Genomic DNA, 22,490 nt, shown 5'->3' with positions numbered 1-22,490 from the left:
GTGTACAGGGTGAAAAGGAATGGTGAGAGTACAGTTCTCTGTGGTGCTCCAATGTTACTGATCGCCTGGTTAGATGTGCAGTTCTTCAGCCTCACAAACAGTGGTCTGTTTGTCACGTAGTCTTTAATCCAGGCGATAGTTGAGGCCACCACCTGTGTCTTATGGAGTCTGTATCCGTTCAACCATCTAAATAATCTGTATCTGTACTCGGAGTGGGCGTGGCATTACCCAGAAGTGGGTGTGGTTTACATCAATACATTAAGTGTGAAATTGATATGGATTGATCAGAAGTTGATATGTGTATTGTTTATTTGAAAACTATTTAAAGAGCAGCCTCAGAATTTAGTGTAATTTTTTTTTTATCATAATAGTAAAGGAACTATTACAGAACAAGTTTTTCAATAAAATCAGAACATTATTATTTAAGTGCATGATTTAATACATCTGAACTCATGTAGTAGGAACTAGGAAATATGAAATACTAGAACCAGAAAACTTTGTTTTTATTTGATTAAACTGATTTTTTTTCTTAACGTTCTTGGCATTTCTCCCACACACAGTTAAACAAAACAATGTTGATTAAGGTGTGTGTGTGTGTGTGTGTGTGTGTGTGTGTGTGTGTGTGTGTGTGTGTGTGTGTGTGTGTGTGTGTGTGTGTGTGTGTGAGAGAGAGAGAGAGTAAAAAAAAACCTGACCTGAGCAGAGCGGAGCGGAGACAGTGACCGATGCAGCACGAGCCGTTTTCAGCTGTCTTGTCAAATGTACCATGTACGTTACGAAAAAAGTAACTTTAAATATTCAATCGAAAAAGGGGCGAGCTGAAGAAAACCTAGGGAGTTCTTAAGAAACGTGAGCAACAGTGAAGCAAGCACAGAGAGATCCGTTTCTGTCTGTGTGCGTGTGCGTGGATGGGCTGGACGGAGTGAGCTCCCAGCTGCAGAGTTTTGTGTGTAGGGAGGGGCGGGTGCTCTATGTGACTGGCCAATCACAGAGCGTGAAGACAGTCAGTTACCCAATGAGGATTTTCCTTTAGCACGATTACAGATATTTACGAGTTTTACTCGATTCATGCTTGTATTCATCAAAAATGCTTTATCAGTACCGGATACTCGTCTGAAACAAGTATCTGGCTCATCCCTAATAGATTCCCTATTGGCTCCTCTGAAATAATAACAATTCTGTCCCATCATGGGGGAGGGGGAGGACCCAACCTTACCAGGATGTCTTACATATTTTGGAAGTTGTGCAAATGCAGGTATGGGAGTAGATATTCTGCTAGGGTGGGGCTGGGTTGGTGCCCCCGGACTCCGTGGGGCTCTGCGATGTTGCTGCTTTGGGCCCTGGCGAGATGTGCTGGGGTCTCCATGCCCTTGGTGGCATTTTGGGAACAGAGGTGCCTATTGGGGCCAGTGGGGGAGCTGGCTCCCTGGAAGGCTTAGGCCAACTGGCCATTACTCCCCATCCCCATACATTTTTCTTCTCCTGCTCCCTCACATCATCACACAGACATGCACATAGGACCTTGGAGGGTGGACAAGTCAGGGGGTGCGGGTATGGATCCCGTTTCCTCATTCCTGTGATGGCCAGCCCCAATTTTATTTGCACATTAAACACTTCCACCAACGACATTCCAAGCAAACACACACTTAGGGCCTTGGGAGTGAGCACACTCAATGGCAGTTGGCAAAGGGATCTTTCAGTCTCATCCCGAATGCCAGTGCCCACTTCCAATTTTAACTGCACTTAGACACAGAGAGCTGTGAGGTGAAGTGGGGTTGTGTGTTGGCATCAGCTGGTGTAGGCCAGACAATGCCTGCACTGCCCGCTCACCACAGCCATGGAGTACACCTCATCAACACGCATCAACACTGTATTGGAGAAGACGGAGGGAGACTAGGGATCTTAGCACACCTCTGTTGTCGCTTGGCTTCCCCGGGCTGGAAGCTAGGAGGGGGAGTTGGCCGTCTGGTTGGGGTCTGGGGTGGTGGGTTGCTTTGCTCGGCATTGAATGGGGGAGCCTGCTCATCATCACCCCCAGCAGAAAGGGTTGAACTCTGGGAACCGGTGATGGCTGTACCCTTTGTGCAGCAGTACCGGGACCAGAGTGAATAGGGTGTGTATGGGGAGCATGAGTGGGTGTCTAGCATTCATTTTGTAAGTCTTGGGTTGTACGTGTATGTGTGAGCATGGGGGAGGGAGTGTGTGACTATGTTTGTGTATGACTGTATATGTCAGGTGGGGTCTTGGACTCCTCTCCTCTCCTGGGACTTCTTGTGCTACTACATATCTTCACCTGCCCTCCCCGGGATACCTTGTGGGAGGTACTACGGGAGTATGGGGTGCCAGGCAATCTTCAGGCTGTTAGGTTGCTGTATGACCATTGTCTGAGCTTGTTTCGCATTGCTGGCAGTAAGTCTTGCTCGTTTCCGGTGAGAGTTGGAGTCTGCCAAGCTGCCCTTTATCACTGATTCTGTTCATAACTTTGATCGACAGGATTTCTAGGTGCAACCAGGGTGTTGCAGGGATCTGTTTTGATGGCCTGACGATTAGGTCTCTGCTTTTTGCAGATGATGTGGTCCTGTTGGCTTCATCGGACAGTGATGTCCAGTTTTCGCTGGAGCGGTTCACAGCAGCGTGTGAAGCGGCTGGGATGAAAATCAGCTCCTCTTAATCCGAGACCATGGTTTTAAATCGGAAAAGGGTGGAATGCCTTCTCCAGGTCAGGGATGAGGTACTGCCTCAACTGGAGGAGTTTATTTTGTTCATGAGTGAGGGAAAAATGGAACATGAGATCGATAGGGGGATTGGTGCTGCATCTGCAGTGATGCGGGCATTGTACCAATCTTTCATGGTAAGGAGAGAGCTGAGGAAGGCAAAGCTCTTGATTTACCGGTCAATCTACATTCCTAATTTTCATACACTGTGGAGGATTTATCCAGTGCTGAAGCAATCAACAACAAACTACCTTGTGCTGCCTTCCTCATATTACACTGCAAACCAAACAAAGCCTTTTACAAACCTGGAAGCCTACAGCTGTTTTATTTCAGGTTGGTTAAACTTTTAGTGATCGGAGAAGCTTTAAATGACCATTGTCTTGTTTTTGCTTATTCTTCCGGCTCTTGGACAGCGCAGACGCTTTTTTCCCTCCTCTCCTCCATATCTTATCCTCAAGGCCGTTGTCTGTCTGTGTGTGCTGGGTGCACGGCTGCTTCTGCATTTTTCTGGAAACTCGAAACTGAAATTCACTTAAATGGATCTCATCAGTTGGTCTCTCAACGCGATTGATAACATTTTTTCAATGATGAGAACGGGAGAAGGGGCTCCTTGGCCTGATCCCGGAGCTCAGAGATGGTTTGCACCACGCTGTGAATTCACAGACTCAAATAATTGTTGAGATGAATTGTAAGCTTGGGACTTTGGCGGAGATTCATTCTTTGGCACAAAAGATGGATGCCATCAAGGAGAGAGTGGACGCATCAGCACGGATTGGGATAGATTAATGTCCATTATTGGGATTTTGAGAGGTTGAGGACCAACAAACTAAGACAGAGAGGAAATGATCTCTGTCTGGCCCCAAAACAATTTCTAATCGGAATCTGGTGCCCTTGAGCCAGCAAGGCTCCAACGAAACCACCCCCCCACCCCCCAAAGATATGTGGAATGTGCCGTCGCTATGGCAACTCAAGTCTGTCTCCTTTCCCAGCGTGGGCGGGACTGTGGGAAGGCCGCAGAAACGTTCCAGGGTCACTGCAACCCTCCAACCCTCAATGCTCCTCCCACTATCCACACTGAGGTGACATGCACTGCTTCTATCATGGCTGCAGGAACTGAAGTGGGGATAGTCCCCACCCACCAGCCCACCTAGTGGACACTTATGTTGTGTTGTCTTATCTCTATTAAGGTAGCGCGACTCAGGGTTGCGAATGACCACAGTCACCAGTTCTTGTCATGTGTCTTGCCCATGTATGTCTGATCTCTGAATTGTGTGTACTGAAACTCTAATTTCCCTCTAGGATTAATAAAGTATCTTTGATTTGATAATAATGCTATCACTAATGCTTGCGATCAGTATGTGCTAGGATCTATTTGTAACTAATTTTTATGCTTTTAATTCCAAATTTCTGGTGCGTTTGATTTCAAGGTATAAACGCCACGTTACAACACTAAGCTAACTGCTAATAACATTAGCACTATGAAAGTTATTTGCAGTGAGGACACGTGAAAACAGTCTAAAACTGTTACCCTGTAATTTCTATGGCTGTTTCTAAGGAACAGTTTAAGAAAACACCCAGTAATCTGTTACCTGTTAGAAAGTAATCTTTGTAAACTCCAGCATTGTCCATTTTTGCTCCTGTTTTAAGCCATAGATTACTAATCCCCTTCTGCAGTCTTCTTTCAGTACATTTTTGTTATTAAGTCCTTTGTGGCACGCTACATTCAGGTATAGAAGAACTAGTTTGTCCCGATTAGCGTGATTGCAATAAGCCTAGACCACATAGAACCAAAGTAAATAGGGATTTGTGCAGCACCAGCTACTTCCAGACCACCATGTGCATTTGGTGATGTAGATTCAATGTCAAGTGAAACCCAGCAATAATAGGAAAAGTACCAATATGTAGCACCAATAAATATATTTCTTACCGATGTTTGTTTTCAGTACCCTGCTCTACTCCAGTCTTGATTTCATAACTATTTGTCAGAGAAGGATAACGTTCCTTATGCTTTGCTAAACTAATAAGGATGGAAATGTATTCTTGAACGGGCAAGGGTGTGTGGTGTAAGAGGTTCCAGTCTGTTCTCTGAAGCCATCTTCACAAGCACATATGCACTGAGTGGCATGAAGAAGGCATTAAGGAAGAAACTGAAACTGTCAGGTAAAAGCAAACATGTCTTCCTGTTTTACACCATACACCTTGGCCTGTTCAAGAAGAAATTCCCATCCTTATCAGGACTAGGATGGAAACCTCAAACTAAACACGTAATTCACAGCATAGCTCTAAAACCAAGTAGTGAGCTTTTCAAAAAAGTGAGGACCAGAAAAACGTCCTCACTCCGCACCTCATGATGGTCCTCAGTAGGTAGTACGTACAGGAACACACACAGTCTAAATTTAGAAAGCTCAATAAAGGCGCCATAAAGGCAGAAGCAATCACAGGTCTTGATAAGGTTTATGGTTTTACTGCCATCTGTCTGTAATCTCAGTCGCTCTGGCTGCATGTTACAGATAAAACCAATTAGCTCAGTTAGATACCAGATAGAATCAAGTCTGCTCTATCTAGATGTAAACATCAGACCCAAGGGCATTTTTAGACTCACAACAAGGTGTGACAGGGTGAATGTCACTGTATCTCGATTGATCATCCGGGAGTATGGGGTACCAGGCAATCCCAAAGCAAGGGTCCGAATGGGATTCCATCCCCAGACTCCCGGGTGAGAGTCATGTGCACTGACCAGTCCGCCAAAGGGACATCCCCTTGGCCAAGTAGCCAGGGCACATGATCAACAGGGATACAGTGACAGGATGCTCACACTGCCACATAGATCTGCAACAACACAAAGAACTGGGACCAGCTATGTAAAAATCTAGATTACAGATTTGGTCTCCTACTGGCCTGACAAAACTTTTATTGTCAATAACCAATTAGCATTACTCCCTGTGTATTTTATTACACATTCAGCTGAGGTAATGATGCAAATCATAGAAGCAGTGCAGACCTTGTATTCTGACAAAGGTTTCCACATGCTGATTCATGCTCTTCCCCCTATGATATACAGCTGGGTAAACAAAGGGCAACACTAACGACATTTGGTGAATGGGTTAAGGTTTAGAGAGAAAAAAAACATTAAAATATTCTGGATTTCATTTTATTTGTGAGTCAGTTTATCAAGCTGACACTCTCATAGATAAACAAGAAACCCAAGGAGAATAAAGGAAAAGAGAACTGGATACTAATGGATTTTATCTTCTGACGTTGTAAACCTGCCATGACATCCTAATGACCAAACAGACACTCGACAAGCCACAGGACATTAGCCCCACTCAGCTTTGAGTGCTCCTAGAGGAAACGAGTGCTCATGGAGCTACAGCTACCACATATGTAATCTTTCAGCTCAGATGCAATTACCAAGAACCGCAGGATGGCTGTCTTCAAGTACAACACAACATCTTAAAGCAGGGACACTGCAAATACACTACAATGCAAGTGCACTACAAGTTTCAAAGGGCCACATAAACAAATGTCAATGAGTCACAGGTCCTTTTGTCGATCAACGTGCCTCAATAAAATTAGCTTGAACACAACGCCTTTTTCAATCAAAACATACAATGCAATTTCCATTAAGTAATAAATGCAAATGAATACTTAAATAAACCATTAATGTTTTTTTTTCTTCTTTTTTTTCTTTTACCATGTCCTGTCTGGCTGTGAAGCAAAAAGAATTAATGTCTGAATGCTGGTGACAAGCCTTACAGATTTACTCTCAGGTGGAGCATCAAAGCGTCTGCTTTTAATGGCACGCCTAATACTTAAAACTTTATTGTTATAGATTTTTGATGTTTTTTTGACAGAGGTGAAAGAGAAAGGAGGGGGGGATGTCCACAAGAATAAAGAATCAATGATGAACAAGAGTCTGCTTCTAGACCTGCAGAAGGAGAAAAAGAAAAACGACACACAACAATACAACAAGAGCAAGCTATCACTGCGTCAACCTGATGAGGAAATATAAAATCAACATTGTTTTACTGAACAATCACGATAATAAATCACAGTGCATTTAGTGCCAACCACAGCCGACATGTGTTGAACGTGCCCAAGTCCATACTTATGAGAGCACCATGTGAGCACCTGTGTGCGTACACGCGCTTGTATATGTAAGGTTTCTCTATAGGAGCATCCAATAGAGAGTGTGAGGGGCCACAGATCTGTCCCCCAAAGATGTGTAGGAGATGGAGGGAGCTCCAAGTCTCAGAGATCCAGGAGCTGCCCCAGAGTGCAGGGACCCCAGCGAGACTGCGACTAGAAAAGCCCCTGCCCCCCTCGAGAGGCGCAGAGGATTGCCCCGGGGGGGCCACAACCAGCAGCCGGCAGAGTCCCGGGGGATATCAGCAGGCAAGCCCACTGGCCCACCCGCAGCCTCCCACCTCCAAGTCGGCCGAGCCTGGAACCCAGCGACCCAGGACCCAGGGGGCGACCAGCCCCGCCAGGGACCCAACAGAGTCCAGGGACCCAGATCCCACCAGGCAGCCACCGGGATTAATCAAGCAGACGCTAAAAATCTTAAACTCCCTGACCCGGGAGCCACGAACACTCAGGCAGACCAAGGCACCACACTCCACACCAAGTGTGACGGGGGAGGGGAGGCGAAGATGTATAGCAGCAAAATATGTTATTAATGTGATAACCCTAACTCAGTATTGATCTACATTTCAGTAACATTTTAGGTTTGTATTATTAACACTCATCTTAGTCTAAATAACACATAAATATATCCAGGAAAATATAATGCATTTAATTAACATGCATTTGTATTGGAAATGGTAACATTTAATTTCTGCTGCTAACAATGTAATGGTGGCATGTCTATTATGTACGGGTTAGGGTTGGGGGGTGTTCCGTTTTGCCTTGGCCCCCAAAAGGCCTTGAAGTGGCCCTGGGTGTGTGACTGAGTTTTGAAGGTGATCTGAATTGTATCAGATGTATAAATATTACATGTGTATAACTTATTGTTTTATTCAGGTATATGTAGTGGAGATAAATCTACCTACATTTTACTTTTCAACACTTTGTTTTGTTTTCTTCTTTTTATTTAACTATTTTCCTGTCTGTCTCTCATCTTCCTGCATCTCCTTTAAACTCTCCAGAAAAACTGCTGCCTGGATTCTTACTTTTTCACCTCATCAGTCACTTTTGAGCAGATCAATAGGATCTCCTGACCGAGCGCTTTTCGATGCTGCGTCAGTGAGGTGAAATCACCGCAGCACACGATGAGCGGAGCGCGTCAGGAATGATTAAAAGACAGAGTACCAGAGGATAAACAGAAATGAACGGTCATGTGTTAATAATAATGTTTTGTTGTGCAACCTTGAGAATGCATCGTGCTTTATTAAAAATGCTACTATACATGTTGTACAAGTTTGGTGTTTTTCACAAATAACACTTTTTTATCTACTGTGTTTGAACATACAGTTCTATTGAAAATTTTGTTTTTTAATTAGTTGCTATAGAAGCCAGATAAACTGGGTTATAGATGCATGTACTGTCTTCACATAAAAATATTAATGATTGTAAAAAGCAGTATTGCCAACTGTTTTTGACTGAAAGTAGCTGAAGTTACCCCCCAAAAGCTGCTAGATGTCGCCAGATGACGTCACGTGCTAATTTACATACTGATGATGTCATTACGCCACATTGGCGTTCATTTTCCCCATAGCATAACTCAGACCTCCTGCTCTCTTCATTCTCACAGCCATTTTTTTACAACTCCTAGTTTCTCAACTTCTCCGTTGTGTATTCTCTCCATCGTGATAATAACGGCGCACCGAGCAAAAAGGAGCGGCTGTCTAATGGTATAACCATCCCTGTGTCACTGAAGGAAATTCAGATGAGCCACAGAGCTGCGTGTGTAAACGGGATGGTAGCTAAAACTTCCGTTGACTTTATTTGCCAAATGCAGGAAAAGCTAAAGTGTCTGATGGCTGCAGAACCAGAGATCGCAGTTTGACGCCTGCGCCGTCTCTAGTAGAAGCGTGAGCCTGCAGCAGCAGCAGACGTCAGCGGTCTCCAGCTCTGCAGCAGGACCTGACCGCAGAATATGATACAGTAAACCATGGAATTCTCTTGAGTCGACTTGAAAATAGTGTTGGTATCCGAGGAGCGGCTCTAAAGTGGTTTCAATCTTACTTGACCAATAGAAGTTTCATGTAGGGCTGCAACAAACGATTATTTGGATAATCGATTAATCGGATGGGGTCTCGACACGATTAATCGATTAATCGGATTACATTGGGAAATTTTTAAAAACTGCTAGGGAAACGTTATTTCTCTCCTTCCTTCACTTTATTTAACACAACATTATTAGAAAACAGTTCAATAGCAGAAAAACAACATGCCATCACCTAAATTGTCTTATAAGGTGTATAGACAGAGACCCTAAGCTACATCTATCTGTGACCTAAAATGCTTGGTCCAAGTTAAACAGCTTAAGGGCAATTCTCATCTGTTTTGTTTGATCTCATCTGTTAACATTTATTTTAAATGTAATTAAACATAGGCTGTGAATTAATCAAAATTGATCACTATTTCCAAAAATGACTGAAAAAATACCAAATAAAACAAAAGTAAATGAATGCCATCCTCCTTGCGATGATGCCCTGGGCAACTGCCATAAAGTCACATCAAGAAATGCTGCTGATCATTCCAATGATCCCAAATAGACTCACATTAGGCCACATGAAAGCAACTGAACCCAAAAATATATTAACCAGTATATAACTGCACTCTCACACAACACGCCTGCAGCAACAGTTAGGACTCCTCCCTCCCTTTTAAAAGCGTTTTTGCTTCCGAGGACATTGTGGTTGTAAAACCACATGCTAGTAGTCTGGCCCCGGTGTGATCAACCAGTTTCTGCGGGAATGTGACGGTGGAACCAGGGCCAGATTAACAATTTGTTGTACCCTGGGCAACAATATTCAAGGGCTCCATCATCACGACCCGAGGATCACCATAATATGGTCACATACAGAATATTTTACTGTAATATGCAGTAAATATACTCAATACTTGAATGCCTGACAACACGTAACCCGCCCAGAGTAACCTTTGACCCACCTCGTGTGGACTGACCAATGAGGAGAGGGTCTTAACTTGAGGCCCTCTCTTCATTGGTTAGTCTGCATGAGACTGACTCTCAACTGACGTTCAAAGTCGTAGGCAGCGAAGCGTCTCTGTGCAGCGCAAAAGCCCGGGTGGACAGTTTGTTTAATGTAGGGTGACCATATTTCCATTTCCAAACAAGAGGACAGGGGATCTGTGCCTATGACGTCACACTATGGCAACGCCACACAAACCATGTTGGGACCCATTTTTTGTAAGAACTAAATTAATATCAGATTCTGCCAATAAAAGGGCTCTAAAACAATTCATATGTAAATATTTTGCATATTTAATGCAAAATCTCATTTTTATGCTTTAGTGCTGCAACAAGGTTTTATTAATAATAAATTATTATACCGTTTGTTTTACTACAGCATCGGTAAGCTTCCTGTGCACAGATTATAAAGGATGCTTGTTTCAGCTGTGAGATTAGACGATAGGGTCAATGAAAACATAAGTTGTCACACACTCCATGGAAACTTTCAGAGAATTCACAAATAGCGGCTTTCAAATGGTTTTGTTACTTTTTGCAAGTTTAGAAAAGAAGCAGATGAGACAGCATGTCTGATTATTTAGTTTTTCATCTGATAATATTAGAACATGTCAGTAATGTCTGAGGGGCTTTTATAAACACCGTATAACTAATATTCCTGGAGAGGGTATGAATTACACAGAGGCTTCTGGGGAGCCCAGTTATGGGGGGGGGGCATTTTGCCTTGGCCCCCAAAATGTCTTGAAACGGCCCTGGGTGTGTGACTGAGTTTTGAAGGTGATCTGAATTGTATCAGATGTATAAATATGACATGTGTGTAACTTATTGTTTTTTACTGGTAAAAACGTGTAGTGGAGATAAATCTACCTACATTTTACTTTTCAACACTTTGTTTTGTTTTCTTGTTTTTATTTAACTATTTTCCTGTCCTGTCTGTCTCTAATCTTCCTGCATCTCCTCATAATTCTCCAGAAAATCTGTCACCTGGATTCTTACCTTTTCACCTCATCAGTTACTTTTGAGCAGATCATCTCCTGACCGCAAAGCGCAGAGTGCGTTTCGATGCTGCGTGAGGTGACATCACCACAGCACAGGTGATGAGCTCCGCAGTAGCGCGCTTCAAGCACAAATAAGACAGAAAATAGAGAACATGTGCAGACAAGAACGATCGTGTGCTAATTATAGTTTTTTGGTTGCGCCACTTTGAGAATGGACCATGCGCTGGAAGCAGCTGCCTGGATCGCTGCGCAGCAATGCGGAACCGGTTCGCAGCAGCACAAAGTCTGCAGGCTCTCCCTCGCGCTGATCTGCCGGTACCGGCTCTCCCTCGCGCTGATCTGCCGGTACCGGCTCTCCCTCGCGCTGATCTGCGGCTCTCCCTCGCGCTGATCTGACTTGCTCTGGTCTGCGCGCAACGGCGGGCGGGAAGGGGGGGGGGGGGGCGCTTTTGGAAGAGTTGTGCGACACAACGAATCGATGACGCAATTCGTTGCCAACGCTTTTAGTAATCGATTTTCATCAAATTTATCGATTCGTTGTTGCAGCCCTAGTTTCATGTTAAAATTTGTGACTTGGTGTCCTCAACTGCCCCCCTGACATGTGGTGTCCCTCAGGGGTCCATCTAGATGGGCCAATTTCTCATCAAGATGTGAAAGCACATGAGCGTTGTGGGATACGAGGTCTAACACACTGGGTTAGTGTAGGAAGGATGTCATCTTCCTTAACAAGTAAAGAATCTGCGGCTGTGCACACCGCAGTAGTACCAGGAGGGTTCCCTAGGATCTGTGAAGTGTAACCTCAGGGTATATACAGCAATCCTTTAGTAAAATTTACTACTTTTTAATACTTTTTTTACTACCTTCAGAATTTTTTTAAAACCATCACAACACTAAATTGCAAATGTTAATCACCGACCTATTTACACATATTTTAACATATATAACATACAAAAAGAATAGACTTAGAGACTCACTGATGTTGACAACGTATTGCATATATTTATTTTACTTAGAAAATAAGCCAGGCACTTCGTTTCAGCGGTTCAGACAGTTGACCACGAGGCCTGAAATGATGCAGAACGACCACTGAATATGACGTCATCATTATGTGACCGGATATGCTAAAGTAGGGCTGCTTGATTATGGCAAAAACAATAATCACGATTATTGTGACTGAAATTGAGATCTCGATTATTTAAGACGATGTTTCAATTTATGTAGATTTTTATTTTTTTTTATTTTTATTCAGTCATAAAATTGCTCAGGGCACAATCAGGGCAAAAATAAACAAGAAACAAGATGATCACTAAAATAACTCCTGATTCCCAGTATAAAAAGACCAATATGCTTATAGCTCATAGTTTATGACCCAAGGGCTATAGACCTTGGTTTAACTCATTTAAGTCTAACCAGTACAGACCCAAATACCAATATCTTGCAAATACTGACAGCAAGAATTATACAGTGGCATTTATAACAAATACATGCAAATTGATGTTCACTAAATTTTGCATAACATTTATTTAGTCATGTCAAGGTGCTATAGGAGAGTGCACTAGCACCGTGTCCTCAGAGAGATTAGTTATTTATCAGCGTGAGGAACTTATTTCTACCTTATTTATAAACTATTTACAAGTCCATCAGTTAATGTAATAATTGTCCCAACCACAGCTGCACCCCACCCCCCAACCCGGTCTCACAGCAATCAGGAGCAAGCTGCACGTGTGTTTAGCACGCCGCACGCGCACATTTAGCCGTTTTTATCGAGGAGTCCGCAGGTGCGGTGTGTGTGTCACTCACTTACTCTGATTAATCCAACAGGGAACCGGCTCTGAGAGCTGTTTCTTTAGCGACTGACACATCACTACATCATTCCCTTTCCTAATGTCCTGAAGAACGGTCCGGAGCGCAGGCGGAGTGTTTAGCTAACCTGCAGGAAACGTCAACGACAGCTATCCAGAAAGTAGCTAAGGGTTACCAGAGATGTTTCTGAGGTGTTCGCTAGGTAGTAGGTACTTTTAAGATTCAAAAAGTCAAGAAGGGGGTCTGAGAAGCTGTTAGAAATAGCGTCAAAGTCGCCAAGTTGGCAACACTGTGGAGGAGCGCTTCATTTGCAACTCAGGGCAGCGCAAGTGGGCAGAGCAAATAATCGGCTTGTTTTGTTTTTATAATCGTTCAAAACATTTCATTCGGAATATATTTCTATGTCGATGTTCAGAATACGACATCTGATAGTCTGAAAAAAATAATACCTAATTTGGAAAATATAATACCTCTGAGACCAAATTTAACACTTTTAATGGCCTTAAATTTGACTATTTTTATTTATCACTTTTTAATACTTTTTAAAACCCCGCGGACACCCTGAACCTGATGAAGGAGCTATTCCTCCAAGGTTATTCAACCTTTTCCACAGTTCCTTTGACACAGCGCCCGAGTGCATGAAACATCCTCAAGGTCATGCATTCGCTTCTAAACTGTTTACTTTCCATCAATGAAGACAGAAGAGGAAGACTCTTTTCTTTTATAAGATCACAGAACTCTATTTTCAATAAAGCTAATCAAAACAACTGTTAGTCAACAATACAATGTGACCGATCTGTGAAATCACAATATTATGATTAATATGTTTTTAATAAGTAATATGACTTAATCTAGTCACTAGACACACTGATACACGTAAGTAAAACAATCACATGACACATTGCTGTACTGATCCAATCAGAACCTTCCTAGACTGAAGCGTGGCAGTCTCTGTGGTGTTTATAAATCTGTCAGCTTTCGTTCGTCCAGAATCAAAAACATCCAGATTAATAAAACAGTTCCAACGCCATCTTAAGTTCAGTTCTCAAGATCTCGTTCTCAAGATCCCATGAAGTTCACCGCATGTTAAGTGAAGTATGGACAGGCCATCCGGACTTCCCTTTTTAAGCTGAGAACCATTCAAGCTGGGAAAATTCTGTTGTTTACCAACCAAGCAATGGTACCTTTCAGAATAAAAGCTGAACTCCCTGACCCATGGAGGGTCCCCTTTTTGACGCTGTGAAACACCTGTCGCTTTTTACCTGGAGACAATTCAAGGACTGGTTTGTCGTGCTGTGACGCTGTACCATTGGCTCCAGTACCGAAAGGAGGGTCCTTGGACCTGGCATCCGGATCTGTACGGAAGTCTCACTGAGGGTATGTGGATGTGACACAAATGGCGTCTCATGTGTTTATGACTACGAGTCTCAAACTCTGATCAGTTAGGAGCAAAACATCATCTCCCACTCAGACTTTGCTTCTCCGGATGCGAGGGTTGTGAATTTGACACTCATTCACCACATACCATTCACCTCACACTTCATTCAAACAGAACATCCATCATTAGAGAGTTAGTCTTGTTAAATTGTTTAAAATTATTTAGTAATAAATTTCCTTTAACGTTTTAAAGTCTCTCTCTCTTCTCTTGTCTCTCGGTTAATACAAAGTGTTGTTTTAAAATCCCTGCAATAAAAAGATCCAATCTTCTGATTTAAATAACCCAGTGTCCATAAGCTGGAATTCATACTAGATACGAATTTTTAAAGTCGTATGGTCCTTAATTAAATGTAATTAACATCTATCATTACAGAAGAATGGTACTGTTGTAACATGTTAACATGGCATGTACAGGTACCGTGTCTGCGAAGAGGTATCTTAATGACAAATGTTGTGTCATTTATCTTTTTCTGTATCTCAAAGGGATCTTCATACTTAACTGTCAGTGCATGACCAGGAACTGGATTTAAAATCAAAACCATGTCTCCTGAACAAAATTCACGCTTGACCATTCCACGGTCAAAGACAGACTTCATTCTGTCTTGAGCCTGGCTCAGATGCTCTTTTGCCAGTTTATTAGCTTCTCTTAAGCGATTTTGAAACAGAGTAACATAATTGTGTATTCTCTCTTTCTTGGACATGTGTTTGCAAAAACCTCTCCTTTAGGGCCTTTAATGGTCCTTGAGGTATGTGACCAAAAACAAGTTGGGAAGGGTTGTAACCAGTTGACTCTTGCAGAGCTTCACGTGCAGCACTTTGCACCCGCTTCCTCTGGGGTCTATCTTTCGGCGTTTTGGTGTGCCTTTCCGCCTATATGCAGATGACAGACAAATCTATGTACCCATTGGCAATAAACAAAACCAGAGTGTAGAAAAGTAATTAACTTGTTTAGCTGTGGTTAAATCTTGGACGTCTGAAAACTTCTTGTATTTCAATGAATCCAAAACCAAAGCTTTACAAGTAGCCCAAAACAATCAGGTGGTACTGACTGTTAGGATTACACAGTTTCTTAAGCCCTTGGTCACAAATCTCAGATGTGAAAATGGACAGCCAGTTTTGTCTTGATGAACACATTAGCTCAGTGGTGAGTGCTAGCTTTTTTTCACTTTAGACAGCTAGCAAAGATTAAAACCCTATTATCACGACAATTTAGGGAAATACTTATCAATGCATTTGTGATGATTAGGCTGGACTACTGTAACGCCCTGTATGTGGGCATCTGCCAGTCTTTGATTTCACGTCTGCAATAGATTCAGAATGCCACGGTACATCTTTTAACTGGTACCCGAACTGATCTGATCTGATTGAGCAAATAATAATCGTTGATTCAAAAAGGATGGTTCATATGCTGATGAAATTATTTCACTGAAAAATCAGGTTTGATTCCCCGTAGGATGGTCATTTAGCATGAGCTGTGGGCTTTTGCTGAACTGGGAGCTCTGGTGGAACTGGGGAAAATAGGAAGTGAGTTCACTTTTAATGAAATAGTTGTTTATAAACTTTGACCAACCAGATCTGATAAATGCGATTAGAAAGACCCTCAGCCACTCCCCTTTCTGTGACACTTAGAAAGCTCATTTCACTTCATATATGGAGTAAATCTGTTAAACATTCATTAGTTAATATACTGATATTACTATGTGAATGTAACTGATCATTAATTGATTGCTAAATCACTTTAGATAGAACATTAATTTTAGATAACATAGAATAGGACTGTAAACCTGTAGGTTGAAGGAAATAATTTTATAAGGAGTAAAAGTCTCATCTTCTGAGTGGACCTTGGAGTTGCAGCTCACATAAGGGAGTCAGGAGGAGGAATTTGCTATGGCTACCTTCTGGATGGTGCTGCTAGGAATGGAATGGTTTTAATGCAGGGAAGAACAACATTCCTAGCAGAAGAAGGCTGCTGGACACCCGACTGTCTATTTGGCCTCTGACATTGCTGTGGACAAATACATTTGTTAGCCTTTCCCAACATTACAATGAGCTACAGTATATTCTCAATAGCATGAGGAAAAACTGGCTGTTTGAATGGCTTTTATAAAAAGAGGAATTTTTAAACAATCTGAGGGAAGAACCAGGCTGAGGTAGGAAACAAAGATTTGCCTCTAAGTGTAAAACATTTAAACATTAGTTGTCTTTTGATGAAGTCACATTTGTTTGACTGTTTGCTCAAAGAAACAGAAAAGTTATAGAACTTGGGTCATAAAGTGCAACAATCAGCCTATATGAATTAGGAAAAAAAGCTAATTAAAAAAATGACGTGCCAAATAAAAACTAACTTCCTTAGTAATGAACTGGTCCAGTGGTGTGTCTATGTTAAGTCCAGGAGAAAGGCATAAAGTGGTGCAACTGTGCAGTTAAACAACACAGAACCTCAGCATCTGCTCAAGTATTTACAATAGTCATTTTAATAAGCATGTACTCACTGTATGTGTTGGCCCTCCAGTCTGGGGTTTATAAGACCAGTCAACAGTCATCTTACTGGTTGGTGTGCTGGTGGAGGCAAAGGTGCAGGACAACGAGACTGTGTCCCCTTTAGAAGCATGGAGTGCTGCACGAGTAGTCACTTTGATGGACAAGACTGGAAATGATGCTGAAGAGATAAAAGGAAAAGAAAAACAAGAGTTGGACAATTTTAAAGATGACTGACCAAAAATGAAATGAGTGAAACATGAGCAGGTTTAAAGGTGCTATGCGTAATAACTGAGTAATTAGGCACATTCGGTATAGAACCATCCTCTTAGATTTTAGTTCCTAGAACTATCCTTACCATAGGAACCTTTTCAGATTGCGTTCGCACAGCGCTCAGGAACCTTTTGGAGGCGGGCATGATGAAACTGCCTGTGACAGTGTGACGTATTAATTAAGTACCAGAATAACAACACCACAAAGTCGAGCTCACGGCTAAGCTAACGGGACTCAGGAGATGACTGTGCTCATTATCTACTTTTTAGAATACTTTTGATGAGCGATCAAATCACAGGTATCACGTTGAGGCTGCTAGAACACGCACAGAGTCGGGAGATGCAAGAATCCATAGGTGAGCAATGCTCTGTTATGGAATGAGAAAGGAAAGCAGCACCGCAGATAAACGAGACGACGTGCAAGTACAACCTATTAAACATACGCTGATTGTATGCATCGGTAGGGTTTTACATGGTAACTGTGTGGAAAGTCCCACTTGCATGTCGGCTCTTTCGGATAAAGAGGTGACCACAAGCAAGAAGAAAATCAACAAGGACTCACTTTTCACCCACATTTCATTTGTACTGTTGATCACCTCTGTAATGTGTGAAGCAAGACAGAAAGACAGGATGGGTGTAGGTGATGTTAAGTATAAAGTTACTGTTAATGTTATAATGAGCACCACCTCACCCCTGCCAAGTGGACCTCAAGGGATAAACGATCAGTCCTGCTCAATGGTCAACTTTCCTCACGGGGTCACCCATAAAGACAGTGGGAGGGTTAAACACGAGCCACAGATCTACGTTGTATGTTTATTTATGAAAACTTTGTACAGTCTAGTCACACTAATAAGTGCCTACGGAGCCAGCTCTGGTGCGAGTTACGTCATGAGGAAAATGAAACTTTCTGCACTTTCACTCTGAATAAAGTTAATCTTCCTTGAATCATAAATAGGGATGGGTACTTGTGACATTTGAATCAATACGGTACCAATTCCTGGAACCTACGAATCAATGCCGGTACTTAACGGTACACACTTTCGATGCTTTTGAGTCTTTAATAATTATTTAAATTGCTTTTTTAATTAAATATATATTATTTTCCCAATACTTAACCATATTTGATAAATATCATGATAACATGCAACAGTTTGTATTTCATCATCTTAGTGTGGTCGTCGTCGTCGTCGTCTTCCTCCGCTTATCCGGGTCCGGGTCGCGGGGGCAGCATCCCAATTAGGGAGCTCCAGGCCGTCCTCTCCCCGGCCTTGTCCACCAGCTCCTCCGGCAGGACCCCAAGGCGTTCCCGGACCAGATTGGAGATATAACCTCTCCAACGTGTCCTGGGTCGACCCGGGGGCCTTCTGCCGGCAGGACATGCCCGAAACACCTCCCCGGGGAGGCGTCCAGGTGGCATCCTGACCAGATGCCCAAACCACCTCAACTGGCTCCTTTCGATCCAGAGGAGCAGCGGTTCTACTCCGAGTCCCTCCCGAATGTCCGAGCTCCTCACCCTATCTCTAAGCTGAGCCCGGCCACCCTACGGAGGAAACTCATTTCGGCCGCTTGTATCCGCGATCTCGTTCTTTCGGTCATTACCCAAAGCTCATGACCATAGGTGAGGATTGGGACGTAGATCGACCGGTAAATCGAGAGCCTGGCTTTCTGGCTCAGCTCCCTCTTCCCCACGACAGATCGGCTCAGCGTCCGCATCACTGCAGACGCCGAACCAATCCGCCTGTCGATCTCCCGATCCCTCCTACCCTCACTCGTGAACAAGACCCCGAGATACTTAAACTCCTCCACTTGAGGTAGGACCTCTCCCCCGACCCGGAGGTGGCAAGCCACCCTTTTCCGGTCGAGAACCATGGTCTCAGATTTGGAGGTGCTGATCCTCATCCCAGCCGCTTCACATTCGGCCGCGAACCTACCCAGCAAGAGCTGAAGGTCAGAGCTGGATGAAGCTAGGAGGACCACATCATCCGCAAAAAGCAGAGACGAGATTCTCCTGCCACCAAACTCGACACACTCCACACCACGGCTGCGTCTAGAAATTCTGTCCATAAAAGTGATGAACAGAACCGGTGACAAAGGGCAGCCCCGGCGGAGTCCAACCCTCACTGGGAACAGGTCCGACTTACTACCGGCTATGCGGACCAAACTCACGCTCCTCTGGTAAAGGGACTGAATGGCCCTTAACAGAAAGCCACCCACCCCATACTCCTGGAGCGTCCCCCACAGGGTGCCCCTGGGGACACGGTCATAAGCCTTCTCCAAATCCACAAAGCACATGTGGATTGGTTGGGCAAACTCCCATGCCCCCTCCATCACCCTTGCAAGGGTATAGAGCTGGTCCACAGTTCCACGGCCAGGACGAAAACCACATTGCTCCTCCTCTATCTGAGATTCAACTATCGATCGGACCCTCCTCTCCAGTACCTTGGAGTAGACCTTTCCAGGGAGGCTGAGGAGTGTGATCCCCCTATAGTTGGAACACACCCTCAGGTCACCCTTCTTAAAGATGGGGACCACCACCCCGGTCTGCCACTCCCTAGGAACTGCCCCCGATGACCACGCAATGTTGTAGAGAAGTGTCAACCATGACAGCCCTACAACATCCATAGCCTTGAGATACCCAGGACGAACCTCATCCGCCCCCGGGGCTCCGCCGCTGTGTAGTTGTTTGACTACCTCAGCAACTTCTGCCCCCGAGATCGGACAGTCCATCCCCAGGCCTCCCAGCTCTGGTTCCTCCTCGGAATGCACATTGGTGGGATTGAGGAGCTCCTCAAAGTATTCCTTCCACCGTCCGACTATAGCCTCAGTTGACGTCAGCAGCTCCCCATCCCCACTGTAAACAGTGTGAGCGAGTTGCTGCCTTCCTCTCCTGAGGCGCCGGACAGTTTGCCAGAACCTCTTTGGAGCCGATCGATAGTCTTTCTCCATGGCCTCACCAAACTCCTCCCACGCCCGAGATTTTGCCTCGGCAACTGCCACTGCTGCACCCCGCTTGGCTATCCTTAGTGTGGTACAAAACTATTCTACATGAAAACCTTTAACAAAAACAGTTTCTAAATTATGCAAAAACAAACCCAGCTCCATGTACTCCTAATCCTCTTCTAATCTCTCTGGAATAACTATGATGAGGAGACCATTATTATAAACTACTAATGAAACTAAAACAAACTTCGATACCATACAACAGTTTGTATTTTAATATTGTGGTGTTTCACTAACTAAACCAGCTCCATGGACTCCTGTTCCTCTCCTTTCTCCTCTGGACAAACTGTGTGATGGTGGGTCCTTGTAGTTTTTTAAACTGTGTAATGGTGGGTCCTTGTAGTTTTTGAAACTGTGTGATGGTGGGTCCTTGCAGTTCTCTTTCTTAACATTCGTTTCGATGTCTCACTATGGGAAACGCCCCTCCGCGGATTCCTCAGAAGCACTTATCTCAATACGCCAATCCTGATTGGCCAATGACCGTGACGTATGCGTCACCTGCTACTATAAGTAGCAAGCGTCCCAAAGCATGCACCATTCAATCACCTCTTCTCGCTTCGGTGGTTGCTTAACTCTCAGGTAAGTTAGCTCAACTGTTCACAGACGGAGCCACCTAATATGCTCTCTCCATCGCCAAAGGTTAACTTACAGTCCTTCTGTCCTGACCTTCACCATTGGCTCAGGGAACACTCCAGTGCACCTGTTCGTTCCCTGGCTAACACACCAGTTAGTCCACATGGAAGCCGCTCCTCCCACCAGAGGAGTTGACGGCACAGGAGCTCGCCTCTGTACCTGTGGGAACAAAATCTCGAGTAAAGACCCGCACAAGGTCTGCTCGGGCTGCCTCGGGCTGGAACACGCCCAGCTAGCTTTGGAAGTCCCCGGGTCATGTGAGAGCTGTGCTGGCTTCACCCTGAAGAGCCTTCGCCGGCGGCTAGCGCGCCAAGCTAGCCTGTCGGGGAAGGATCCATGCCTTCCGGCCACTGGGCCACCGCCTGGGGACACCAACGAACATGCCCTCCCGGAGCCGGAACCGTGTGCCGAACACAGGTGGGGCTCACAGCTCGAACTGGCCATTCCGAGCCACCTCGTCGAGGAAATGTTGGAGTTGGATTACGGAGACGACGAGGACACCTCGGAACTCCTCATTTCAGAGGAGGACGAGGATGACAACGTTTTTCTCCCCCTCGCTCAGGCCTCCATGCTTTGCTTTCCATCCTCTCCCAGGGATGGAGCGGTTTCTCCGGCCGCCCACCTGGACATGCAGTCAGTCAGCCGACGTGCTGCGACCAGGCTCAACATCCCTTGGCCCACCATGGTCACTGAAGTTGTCAGATCCCGCTATGAGGGAAAGAAGCTGCCTCGGGCCACAAGGGCGGCAAAGCCTTTCCTGCCCGCCTTCCCCGGAGCTCCTCGAAGAAGTGAGATCATCCTGGGAAAAACACCCTTTCAGCTCCAGGTCTCCTGTCCAAGGAGCCTCCTCGCTGGACTCTGAGGGTAAGGATAAGGCTGGCATGCTTTGCATGCCGCCGATGGAACCACTGGTTGCAGACCACCTGCACCCACAGCTCTCGGCAAATTCCTCCAGGCCTCCCGCTCTCCCTGCAAAGGCGGACTGCTTCCAGTCGGCGCTGAATAAGAGGGCGTACAAGGCTGCCGCCATCTCGGTTCGAGCTTTGAATGTCTCCTCCATGCTCTAAGCTTACCAAGCCGAGCTCTGTGAGGACATGAATACGAAACCAGACTCGGCGGTGTGGGAGGAAATCACCGTACTGACCGACATCTGCCTGCGGGTGCAGCGCTGCGTGGTCTAGGCCACGGGTAAAGCTATGGGCATGATGGTGCTTCAGGAACGTGCATGATGGCTGAACCTCACCAACCTCTCTGATAGAGAAGGAGGGCATTTTGGACATGCCAATTGTGCCTGAAGGCATTTTTGTCTCTGCATTGGCATCAATGCAACAAAGGTGTGAGGCAAAGAAGAAAGAGGATGAAGCCCTTCAACTGCCTTCCCCGTAACCCTTCACCTGCTCTGCCAGCTCGGCCGACTTTTCCTCAGGCAGCTGCCCAAGCCCAGCCTCAGTTTCCCAAAGCGCCCGTAGCCTCAAGCAGTCCAACCAGCTCCTTCGGGCTCAGCGCCTCGACCAGTTTAGCCTCAGAGGTCCGGCAACCAAGCCGCTCCACCACCGGGACAACCCACCCGGCCCGGTGGTCAGCAGGTAAGAAAGAAGAAAAGAGCATCCTGACTGAGTTCTTTCCCTCCCGACGCTGCAGCTGGCAGTTCCCTGTTCGCCGGCTCCACCTGTTCGGTGTTACCATGGAGCTTTCTCCCTCCCCTCAAGGGACCCTCCCCGCAGAGTCCCTGATCGGTTCAGTGTGGGGCCAGGACATGCAACCGACCGTGCCGGCTCAAAACACATGTCACAAGCAATCACATTGTTTTTCACAAACATGTCACACTCAAGAAGCATTAAAAAGTGCACTGCAGCATCCAGACAAAATGTCAAGGGCGCAGCAAAAATCAATACAAATGATGCAGACGAGCGAAACCAGGCTGGGGCAGCCCCTGGCGGACTTTCCCGTCAGGCACGATTCGTCCCCAGAGTCGCCAAAGCACAAAGCCCCCGCGCATGTG

The 22,490-nt window shown here is 45.0% G+C and overlaps 1 protein-coding gene across 1 annotated transcript in view; it reads right to left on the bottom strand.

The window, feature by feature from the left end:
* The window catches only part of mpzl3 (myelin protein zero-like 3), a 65,514-nt gene that overhangs the window by 22,219 nt on the left and 20,805 nt on the right, over window positions 1-22,490 (bottom strand). Inside the window, exon 2 of the mRNA XM_070543814.1 lies at window positions 16,598-16,764. Coding sequence (XP_070399915.1) covers window positions 16,598-16,764 — 167 coding nt within the window. The remainder of the gene's footprint in view (window positions 1-16,597; window positions 16,765-22,490) is intronic.

The sequence above is a fragment of the Nothobranchius furzeri genome, chromosome 13 (genome assembly GCF_043380555.1).
Source record: "Nothobranchius furzeri strain GRZ-AD chromosome 13, NfurGRZ-RIMD1, whole genome shotgun sequence".
NCBI classification, from domain to species: domain Eukaryota; kingdom Metazoa; phylum Chordata; class Actinopteri; order Cyprinodontiformes; family Nothobranchiidae; genus Nothobranchius; species Nothobranchius furzeri.
Note: the sequence above shows the minus strand (reverse complement) of the source record. Positions and strands in the feature narration are given on the sequence as shown.